This window comes from Ascaphus truei, chromosome 1, assembly GCF_040206685.1.
Source record: "Ascaphus truei isolate aAscTru1 chromosome 1, aAscTru1.hap1, whole genome shotgun sequence".
NCBI classification, from domain to species: domain Eukaryota; kingdom Metazoa; phylum Chordata; class Amphibia; order Anura; family Ascaphidae; genus Ascaphus; species Ascaphus truei.
Window position 1 is genome coordinate 48,965,235 of NC_134483.1, and position 12,389 is coordinate 48,977,623.

The following is a 12,389-nucleotide window of genomic DNA, read 5'->3' on the forward strand; positions in this document are numbered from 1 at the left end:
AGTGCGGTAAAACAATGCAAAGTCTCTCAGCAATGCACTGATTTAATCACTGTTTAGTGAATAGGCCACTTTGACTCTTAATACATTGAGTCACCCAGTTCCAAGTCATTGATCCTTTAATAAATATAGTGATTTCAAGTCATTTATAATGATTGAATTTATTAAAACTGTCTGACCTTGCTTTTGTGACTATTACCATTTTCCTTTGCTAGTTCAGCACTCAAACAAACATATGTGTTATTGGATTAAGAAGTGTAACGGATTTTCTGGCCTAGCCTGACCCACCCAATCTCAAATTGGCCCCTGTGGTCTAACCACTCCCCATTACAGTGTAGTGTCTGGTGGTGCACCTGTTGGCAACAGGACTCCTGAGTCTCCCACATGATGTTGTGTGGGGATTGCCAACCCAGACAGGCAGCTGAGGTAGTGTGCTTGAGTCCTACCTAGATCAAGTGCAGCGCCTCCACCTCATCAGGATCCCAGCGTCCGCTTGTGGATGGCCCTGGTGAGGAACTCCTCTGTGGTGCACTCCTCTGTGTAATCACTCCACACTTACACACGAGGGTATGAGTTAACAAGATCATCTTTATTGACTTGCGGCGGGCCAGCTGCCCCTCACAGCAGTTGTACTTAGCCGCTCATGTTCACCGCACTTCCCTTTGAAAGGTGTCCTTTCCCAAATGGTGGATTCCCTATCTCCCCTTAGGGAGATATTCCCTGTGCCAGGTCCCTGGTCACAGTCTTATGAGCTGTGTCCTCCCAAGTCTGTACTCAGACTTGCTCCTTGTTTCATCATCTACTACCAGCTCAGCAACAACCTTTGACATAACCTAACTTTTGAGCAGTGCTGTGCCTTATGTATCCTCTGGGGGCTGGCACAACTCTGACATCACTAATCATGGACTCAGAGCATGTGACCACTCCCATCCATACATAGGGCACCTCACCAGGGTGTGAGGGCAAACCTCCATAATTACTGCTGGCATGTCCATAACTTACCAGGCCTTGCTGTCAGCAGGAGAGATGACTGTAGCCATTTTACAGCACGGTTACAGAAGCATTACAGAAGAACAGAACCATGAAAAGTTTTCTATTTCTTGCATGCTTCCCATAGTTAATATGTAATTTATACTGTACAGTAGCTCTCTGGAGACAGTTTGCATGACTGCTTTTTAAACGGCTGTCAATGTGTTTTTATATAAAAAGGCTTCAAGACAGACAAACACAATGATGCAACAAATATCACACCATTTATTTTTGCTTCACAGTTATTATCATTTCCTCAATATAATAAAGCTTGTCTTTTTTTTTACTCAAGGAGGTTTTTATTTTCTGTTACAAACAGTGCACCACTGAATATTTGTATTATCAATATCATTTAATGATGTCATATTAAAAGAGTTTCCCATTATACACTACATACAGTATATTTATAATAAGACGTTTTGTATTAGTTTCTTCATTTCGGTCCTGCTCAAAAATACAGCAATTAAAAAGTATGAGATTGCTACATGGCATATACGATTAAATAATACAACATTTTGGTGGTTTTTATCACGTTTACATTGTTCATATTGAAAGAAAAAGGTCTACACAATGTAATAAACCAATAAACATCACAATGTGATAAAAGAAGCAAAGTAGTGTAAAAGTATATATGTTTATACAGTGTGTACATATATATATATATATATATATATATATATATATATATATATATATATATATATATATACACACACATATAGCACAAATAATAGGGATCACATTCCCGTTCAGGGCTGCTCAAATTTGCAGATGTTGAATCCTGTTCTCAATCGATTTCACAACAAATAAACAAAATGGATTCATTCCACAGTTGAGCTGCAAAAATATAAAGCGTTTTTTCAGACACGTGTAACTAAGGGGAGAGCGATTACAGCACGTGTCTACGCATAACAACATAATTTTTTTGTAAATATATTAAATCCTAAAACATGCAATATAAAGATGTAGCAGGCATTATCAATCACATCCATTCACGTGATGCGTTGCTTTAAAGCTTACACATTATTTAACTGTAATGCTTTTGAAAACAGATTATTTTTGTGCATTAACTCACTTTAACGAGTGTAATAACCTCTGCTTCATCTGTAAATCAACAAATGGTAAAGCTATTTTGCTAAAAAATACAATGGTATTTGCATCAACAAATAAATTATTATTAGTTGTATAATGTGCATGATTTAACAATGAAATAATAAACAGAATTTGTAATGCTGATACAAAAATTATTAGCACCCTCACGTCATAGCACCATATATCGAATAGCAACAAATTATAGTATTTGGCCCAGATGACAGATACAGTTAATAGGCTAATAAACCATTGGGGCCCAGATCCACAGAGGTCCATTAACTCAGGGCTCTTAACAGGCTGTTAGCAATATATGCACACTGGTTATTTTCCGAGGTTAACACATATCCACAAAGCGAATGATATGCAACACAGTGTCGTTGTATATCTCACTAGAAATCCCTCTCCTGGCTTCCTATGAAATCCCGCTTCTCACACTCAATTCTCCTCCTCACTTTTAAAGCTTTACACTCTTCTGCCCCTCCTTCCATCTCAGCCCTAATTTCTCGCTATGCACCATCCCGACTCTTGTGTTCTGCTCAAGGATGCATTCTCTCTACCCCCTCTGTATCTAAAGCCCTCTCCCGCCTTAAACCTTTCTCATTTACTGCCCCACACCTCTGGAACGCCCTTCCCCTCAATACCCAACTAGCAACTGCTCTATCCCCCTTTAAGACCCACCTTAAAACACACTTGCTTAAAGAAGCATATAAGTAGCACCGTGGCTAATACTATACACATGATACATAAAGCTTGCCCCCCTGCAGATGCACTTACCAGAATGCCCTACGACTGTCTCTGTACAGTCTTCCTACCTACCAATTAGATTGTAAGCACTTTGGAGCAGGGACTCCTCTTCCTAAATGTTACTTAATGTCTGAAGCACTTATTCCCATGATCTGTTATTTGTATTATTTATTGTTTTTGATTGTCAAGTGTATTACTCCTGTGAAGCGCTATGTACATTAATGGCGCTATATAAATAAAGATATACATACATACATACTAGCATAGACTTAACAGTAAGTTAGAACTGCCTTGCGTGAACCTCAAATAATATGGCTCGTGTTAAGCCTATCTTTTCAACAGCTGGCATAATTCCCATCCAGACACTGAAATAGGGGTTTTGCTGGAGCACTTATTAGCACTAATGGCCGTTATTCTAAACGCAAAGCCCTTTTTGGGTAAAAACCGCACTAAACACTGCGTTAGTGATCTTTGAAGATACACGTTAGCACCTGATGAGGCGTTAATAGTAGGGTAATGACTCGTTCAGTCAATAACGGACCGTTGTGTATCTGGTCCTTGGTGTGTGCTCATAGTACAGTATGTACACTCTAATGATAACAGTTGTATACCCTACTACAATGCTGTCTTCTTTTAGCTGTAATGGCTAATAGTTATGGAAAAGATAAATAAATGATGTAAAAAACGAGGTCTAGTGTTTTATAAGGTTCCATCTTTGAAGATTAAGTTTCACTTCTGGATGTTCAGCAACTTCCTACCTGTATCCTAAACCTTACCTCTAATATAATAGGATATAGCAATACTTCCTGATATTGCAGTACTCTTGGACAGGGTCATGGCATTTCTTAAAGGTGAATTCACGCCATGAACCCAATTTCTTTTCCCGGATTTAATCCAGAGTCGAATTTTATTACCCTTAACTCTAGTTACCCTACTGTAGTACATTTTGGGTACAAGATAAAGTCTGCCCAAGGCCAAGATAAGAGTATAGGCTATGTGCTCAGATTTTTCCAAGGATTGTTTATTGTATTGTTTGTTGCTAACAAGCTATGCATAGGTTAAATTAATAGCTAGGAAATTACTATATGGATCAAGTTTTTTTAGTAGGTGCATCAGAAAAGAGGTGGCGAGAAGCTTTTTTGGTTGGGCGTGTAGATTTTTTGGTTGGGCGAGTAGCTTTTTTGGTAATTTGTCAAGCCCTGTCTATCTCTATATACAGTATATAGTGCACAGGCAGAAGGGACATTGTGGGTAATATGCAGCCCTTTTGATGTAGATCAATAAATCATACATTTAATCATGAGAATAATTATTCCTGAGCAATAAAAACACATTTGGAAGCTTATATATAGCACCATTCAAGCAGATGTTATATGATGATACGACCAAACAAAATGTATTGTATATGCATAATTGAGTACATTCAATTTAACGTGGAGATTTATTGTAATACTGTAGTCTATCAAGTGTTAACCCTTTGTGTGCAAGAAAGGCCTGCAATGCATTGCATACCCCGTTCATAATTTGACAAGATACCAAACATTTGTTAATAACCCTGTTCCATTTGAATGCGACACACAACTATGCACACAAACTGTTACAAATGGTGTAGAAAGTATACAGAAGAAATCCAGGGGTGAAGGCCACCAATAAGTGCACAAGAGAAAATACACAGAATAGATAGCAGGAACAAATATCATTTGGTAACAAGGTCAAGAACAGCCACTGATGGAAAAGAATTGTACAGGGCATCTATGTCAATAGCAATCCTCACAATCGATAAGCAAGAACATCAATAGACTTGCAATCGCACTTTAACCTGTTCACTTATAAAAGGATCTTCTTGCAGTGAAATAAGAATGGACTTGCATATTTTAAAAGACAAACCATTCTCATAGTCATCTATATTCTGCAACACAACAATTACAGTATTTTTTAAATTTAGAATATACATATTTTTATTAATAAAAGGAGCAGCAACATATCCTGACAACGCTGAGTTTAATACAAATTTGAGATGTGCGCACTTGTCCAAATTTACTTCACCTACTGTCTGTTTCATTCCAACATTTTAAAATTTGCCAAAAAGTTCAATAGCATTGTTCACTGAAAACATTTGGTTGAAATTAACAACCGGAAGCTAAATGTAATTTAATTTTATGCCATTGAAAAATATACTCTGAAATATGGAGAGGGGGGGAGGGCGTTGAGAGCGAGAGAGCACGACATAGCGTTCACTCGAACCTTTGGAGATTTGCCAAAATAATCATTACAAATTTTAGCTGAAAAAGTTTACGTTGACAGGTGGAAGCACACATTTTTGTATTTCACCAAAGAAGAATATACCCAGAATGTGGGCATAGCGGGAGAGAGAGAGGGAGAGAGAGAGGGAGAGAGTGAGTTGCATATTGTTGTATACTGTACATGAGTGTTTTGAGAGTTAAATAAGTCAAGGGGGTACTCTGCTGAAAGGATTGGCTGTCTTCTTATCTCTCAATTTTTCAGAATTCGACAAAAATAGCAAATGTTGAACATGTTCACAATCTTAAGCAAACTGTTTACACATCTCTTATCCAAACGCTTCCGCCTCTTGCTGCATGCAGGTGAAACAGCACTGCATCTGGATGCTTTTCACTGAGCATTTGCCAATGGATTTTACAGTTTTGCAGAAGTTGACTGACATCTTGTCCTTTTTGCATGGAAGATCTGTGAAAAAAGACAAACATCATTTTTTTACCTTTACATTTATATACATGTAGCTTTTTATAGGTGCACCACAATGCTTCCTTATCATGGCAAGTTTTAACATAGCCACATGTAAATAAGCTATAATTGTGGTAGCCCTAACAATTTCCTTTTCATATTAAATATTCAATTGGGACATTCGTTTACATATAATTATGGTTTAAGTCAACCATAAATAAATGTATTTTGATATTTTGTTGGTAATTGAGAATGCAGCTTACAGTGTGTGTAATTATAATGAATTAAAATAGAGTAATTGCCAGTCACATGAAAAGTCGCTTCAACCTCATGTGACTATTTGGAAGGGTTTATACACATAGCTAGGACCAAATAAACTCTATTTATAAAACAATTACATTTTACAACATTTATATTAGTAAATAAAGTGCAATATATATATCTATATCTATATATATATATTTTTTTAAATTTTATTTTAATTTTAAATCTACAGCAAAATATAACTTTGTTATAAGAAAAATGCAATAAGGGAATAGATTATACAGTATTACAGCAAATTAACATAAACAGGCCATACATTGAGCTACATAAACAGAAAATATAACAGTGTTGTTGTTTGTGTTGGGTTTGTTGGAATACACAACAGTTTACATACAGTATCAAATCTTTTAATGACTGCAGATAAAGCATATTGGGCCAGGTGTTATAAGCAGTGCTATGCCATGAGACACCTTTTGGCACAGGAATACATCTTACTGCAAAATCATTTAAAGGTAAATCCATTTATAGGTCCATAATACTAAAGGAAACCTATACACATAGAGCTCCCTAGGTAAATGGGAAAGTAATAACTCTAGTCCACAGTAGTTGATAAATATGAAATATTTTAGAAAATCAACTACCAGCGATGTTTGTATGCCTGTTAAAAACCTAATTGAAGAAAATGAATGTACATGTTAATCACTAATAACATTGCAAAAACATATCGTGGTAGAGGAAAACATATTTGACAGCAAATACTGTCAAAAATGTCTGTAGGTAATAACATGAAGAAAGTGTTAACACTAAAGTATCACCATTGGAGAGCGAGTCAAACACAATGGGTCAGATCCACAGAACTCTGTTAAATCAGAGCAAATAACGTGACGTTACCTAAATAGGTAATGGACGTTATTTTCCCTGAGTTTAATGGATATCCGCAAAGCTAATTATATGCAAAAACAACGTCCTTTAGTGATCTCATTAGCATAGGCTTTACACCATGCAAAGTTAGCACTGTCTTGAGTTAGCTTCAAATAACATGGTGTTAAACCTGTCTTACCCACCGGTGGCGCTACTCCCATCAAGACCCTGAGAAGGTATTTAGTTAAAGTTAAAAAAACAGATGACAGCAGAGGAAAAGAAGTCTGTATATAATGATATGATAGTCAAATCTTACCTAACTGTGGTCTTCCACTTATCGAGACTCTGTAACAGACTTATTTCAGGGTCTGGTTGTGAACGCCACCTTTAGCCATGACCTACCGTAACATTAAATCCCTGTGGGTAACTGTAACGGAGCTCTATGGATATGCTTTGTTAGAGAGAACCCCTCTTTTACATATGGTTTAGCATGAACGTTCATTATAAGAATGCAAGGACTCATTACGGCTGAAAACAGCACTTAACACTGCATCATTGAGCTTTTAAGATACTTGTTAGCATTTAACAAGACATTAACTTAAGTTAAAGTTGCAAAACATTTGAAATCTTATGTTTAAAAAAAAGAAAATCAGTTCTGTAGTATTAGATAATAGTGACTGTTTTTTTCTATTTTTTTATTCAACACTTAATGCAATTTTTTATTAGTTTTAAAGCATCCTTTTGATTTCTATACCAGCTTTTAGCCCAACTCCCAAGCAGTGCAAGATCTTTGCAACACTTTTCTGTTTGTGACAATTTATTGCCAATGTTCCCAGCAGTTTGAGCTGCAAACTGTAACAATAGATAATGTTACCTTAGAAATATAAGGTGGCCATTATGTTAGGCACATACAGTAGTCAGGATTTTTACAGATATATAACAGGAGCTCCAAACAATTGCCAGCGTAGGTAAGACTGTAGAATTTCTCCTTTTTGTTTTCGATGCACAGAAACATTTGTTTTAAGTAAATACTATTTAAATCTTTATGCTTAGTGCAGTCTATGGCCACGTCCATAGTGTGAGCGACCGCCCGACGCGAACAACAGGCCGCACCTCTATGGGGAACGCCACGTGACGCAACCGCATCACGTGATAATAAGCGACTCCCTTCTTCAAAAGAGCACACACAATAGAAGCACATTGGAGTAATAGTATAATTTGAATTTACTAAATAATTCAGTTGGATTAAAGCAGACACAAATCAGATTCAAACACAAAGAAACACCTGGACAAATGTGTGAATGAAAAGTAACATGCTGGTTACAGAAGGAAAATAAAAAGGTGCATTTGCCATTTGCAAAGAGTAAAGCAAAAATCACAATCAACAAATGAATGTTATTGTGAAAAAAAAAATGACAGTGCAGTAGCTGCTGTTGAGTCTCATCAACGTCAAAATCCTTAACCACCCAGGAATGAGTCCTGTGAGATGTTTCAGTTTTGTGAGAAACTACTTGAAAAACATGTGAAGTTGTACCGAAGACATCCTTAAACCAGAGAGATGATGTACTGTATTGATTTACTCCATCACAGGAATTCAGAAAGATCAATTCCTGACACAAATAGGAATAGAGATCTCATCACTTGGGGTCAGGAAGTCAAAGGGCTTTTCATATCTCTCTTAGACAGGCAAGACACTTACTGCTTTGAACAGGGGTGGCCAACTCCAGTACTCAAGGGCCACCAACAGGTCAGATTTAAAGGATGTCCCTGCTTCAGCACAGGTGGTTCAATCAGTGGCTCAGTCTTTAAATGTCTTTGACTGAGCCACTGATTGAGCCACCTGTGCTGAAGCAGGGATATCCTTAAAACCTGACCAGTGGATGGCCCATGAGGACTGGAGTTGGTCACTCCTTGCTTAGAAGCACCATGGACAGTTTTCTTATCACGCATTCTCAATGCTTTATTGTTTCTCAACTTTCTACAACAAATGTAGCTCCTTAATTTGGATGCTTACATAAAATAGCTATAATATACTTTACAACCATGTAGTAACTTGCCCGCTATGAGGCTGATTCTATATCCACCAGAGCGGCCAATCACACTTTGATCATCCAAAAATGGCCATTGAATTGCTGTAAGTTCTCAGTATATAGAATCAACCATAAACCGTTTTTGGAAATCGTTTTTGCGGCAGCTAAGTAGTCAATTGATTTAATAAACAATGATCTTGGGGGTTTGTTGTTGGCTTTAATTCGAGTGGAATTATGTGTATACATGAGAAATGTACTAAAACTTCAATCATACTGTACCTATTCAGGATCTTACTCGAAATAAAAATGATGTACTAAGTTGACCAAACCATATTGGTTAATTTACAGAAAAAAAGATCAAGTACGTATAAGTGCAATGAATAGGTATGCTCTATAAGAGAGTATTCAGTATACATACTATACAGTCTAAGTAGGACCGGGAATGTGCCGGAACACACATATTTTAGCAGTCAGAACAGAGTTATGGCAGTTCTCCATGGTCCACTCTGCCTTCTGTGGAGCGGGACATGCGGGGCCTTAGGCTGCGTCCATAGAAGGGCAGACTGCGCCGACGCATCCGCACTCTGCGTGATCAGACTGCCTAAAGGCAGTGATTGCGTCTATACAGCATGCGGGCGCATGCGCGCAGAACCGGGAGGGGGCACGCAATGCGCGCAAAATCAGTCAAAACTGATTTCTCGCGCGATAGGGCGGTCACGTGAGCAGTTCGCCCAATGAGGGCGAACCAGCTCCGTGACGTCACTGGCCCACCTGTAGACACGCCCCCGGACGGTGCGTGAACGAAGGCCAGGGAAAGCACACGCTTTCCCTCAGCCTCCGCACTCCTCCGGACGGCTGCTGTGACTATGGACGCAGCCTAAGCCAGTGATAGAGGGACCCTGCCCCGATGGATTCAACTTCCGCAATTTTCCACCGGGGTGAGAGAGAGAAATGGGGGGGGGAAGAGTGAAAGAGAAAGGGGGGGGGGGGGGAGTTTGAGAGAAGAGGGGGGAGAGTGAGAGTGAGAAGAAAAGAGTGAGTGAAAAAGAGAGTGAGAGTGAGAGAAGGAGAGAGTGAGGGAAGAAGAACAATGGGCATGAGAAAAGAGCAGGGGGTGTGAGAAAAGAGCAGGGGGTGTGAGAAAAAAGCAAGGTGTGTGAGAAAAGAGCAGGGAGAGTAAGAAAAGAACAGGGGGAGTGAGAGAGAATGGGAGAGAGTGGGTGGAATGTGAGAGAGAAGGGGGAGGGAGAGTGAGAGAAAAGGGGGGAGAGAGAAGATGGGGAGTTAAAGAAAAGAGGGAGGGAGAAGAGTTAAACAGATGAGATAGGGGCAAAAGCATGGTGAGGAGAAGAACATGTAGGGGACAAATAGAAGTGGAGAGTGACATGTAGGGGAGAAAAGGTGAGGAGGGAGGCATGTGAAGGAGAAGCAGCTGAGAAGAGTATGTCAGGGAGAAGCTGGAGAGGAGGGAAGCATTTTTGGTGGGGAGAATGAAAATGAAGGCATTTAATAAAACGATAATGTTTATAAATGAAGGAAAAATGTAAACACTGCAACAGAATGGCAACAGAATGGCAACAGAATGGCAACAGAATGGCATTTTTTGACAGTGTAGAAAGAAGGTGGGTGGATCGATGAGACTGCCGCTCCAACGGATAAATGCAAAAACTCACCAGCATTGAAAAATAAGAGCAATTTATTAAACTACATAAAACAGGAACAGGACAGGACAAAAACTCCTCCTCCCACGCATTTCACCTTCCCAAAATTCACAAATCCCTCACATCCCCCCCGAGGAGACCAATTGTTTCCAGTATTGGGTCCCTGGGTGAGCATTTATCTACAGTATTTACATAGACCACTTTTTACAGCCACTGGTTTCCAAATTACCTTCATATCTTCGTGACACTTCACACGTATTATCACTTTTCCATGATTTTACTTGGGCACCTGGTTATTTTTGGGTGACTCTAGATGTCACATTACTTTACACCATCATTTCACATCAACACGGTCTCATCGCTGCACGTCATTACTTACAGTAGAAAACTTCCCTACACTCTCACCTGCACATATTATATTTATACTGGACAGCATTTATTTTTTACTCACACAACTATTTTATGTTTGAGGGGGAATTGTATCTCCAAACACGTGGGACTGCAATGGGAACATGCTGTGCACCTTCCTATGCCAACCTGTTCATGGGTTGGTGGGAACAGTCCCACATGTTTGGAGATGCTAACTCCTTAAGATATCTCATTACCTAATTTCATCGCTATATAGATGGTCTTTTAATTATTTGGAAAGGTACCATTACATAGTTATATTCTTTCATTGACACGCTTAACACTAATCCCTTCAATTTTGCTTTCACACACCACTATCACCATCGCCACATTCACTTTCTAGACCTTTGTCTTTATGTGGACTTGGACATGAAGGTCTATACAGGCATTTACAGAAATCCCAATTCTCGCAATACGCTGTTACATGCTAACAGTTGTCATTACCGCAGTTTATTCAATGGTAATCCCTGTGGACAATTGGGAGGGAGTGATGGTCACTATTTCACCAGATTTAATCAAGATCATCCCTTCTTTATCACTAGATATAGCAACCAAGCAAACTCGATTAAATCGATCGTTAAAAAATATTGGAACATTTTGTCCACAGACCCCCTTTTGAGGGATATGGTCTCAATGGACTTCATTTGTAAGAAATCCGAAACTTTAGCCAATATAGTGTCACCTAGTATGTCTAAAAACATTGCAAAATCTAAACGGGAATTTTTTCCAAATTTACTTGGTTGCTTTTCATGTGGCAGATGCAAGATTTGCAGATATGTACAAAAAACAAACACATTTGCTAATAAAGAAGGGACAAGAACATTTCACATTTTGTCATTTATTAATTGCAAAACTAATTATATTATTTACATGCTGGATGTAACAAGAGATACATAGGCTTAGAAACTAGATATTTTAAAGAGAGAGTGTTAATATGTGTGATTAATATCTAATAAAAAGACCAAACACATCCTGTGTCCAAACATTTTAGCGTTTGCCAATCTGGCAACCTAAAAAACTTTAAACGTGTAACAATAGAACATGTTAAAGAGCATTTAAGAGGGGGAAATAGGGCTTCTGTTTTAGAGAGAAGCCTATTGGATTTTCATGCTGGATAACTTGATACCAAATGGTTTAAATACTCAATGGGATCTCAAATATTTTTTATAATTTGTACACAAACAGTAATTTTTCTAAGTCATTACTTAGAGATAAGGAAAGAAAAGGCAGAAAGCGCACTGAGCAAACACAAATAGTCTTTATACATATAGGACACAGCTTAAAATGTCCAAGGGACACAGAACTCCAGTGCAATTAACAAACAAATATGACAATAAATTAAAAGTTTAACTTACAATTACCCAAAAATGGGAGACAGCCTCAGGAAACCTTGGTTCACACAGCCAGGGATAGTAGATTTAGGTGGTCCGGACCAACACTATACACCCGCGCCGCAAGGAACCTCTGCCCCACAAGGTATGTCTCTTTATCACTCCAACAGATCCAAGACGCAGCCTCGTGTGACCTCTACTAGTTTCGCACTTAGTGCTTCATCAGGGGAATTTCACACAGTTGTGTGAAAAATAAAGTACACCCTCTT

At 38.6% G+C, this 12,389-nt stretch overlaps 1 protein-coding gene across 1 annotated transcript in view; it reads right to left on the reverse strand.

The window, feature by feature from the left end:
• Positions 1-1,276: 1,276 nt before the first annotated feature.
• The window catches only part of ADAMTS12 (ADAM metallopeptidase with thrombospondin type 1 motif 12), a 609,209-nt gene continuing 598,096 nt past the window's right edge, over positions 1,277-12,389 (reverse strand). Inside the window, exon 24 of the mRNA XM_075587768.1 lies at positions 1,277-5,568. Coding sequence (XP_075443883.1) covers positions 5,432-5,568 — 137 coding nt within the window. The 3' untranslated portion in view covers positions 1,277-5,431. The remainder of the gene's footprint in view (positions 5,569-12,389) is intronic.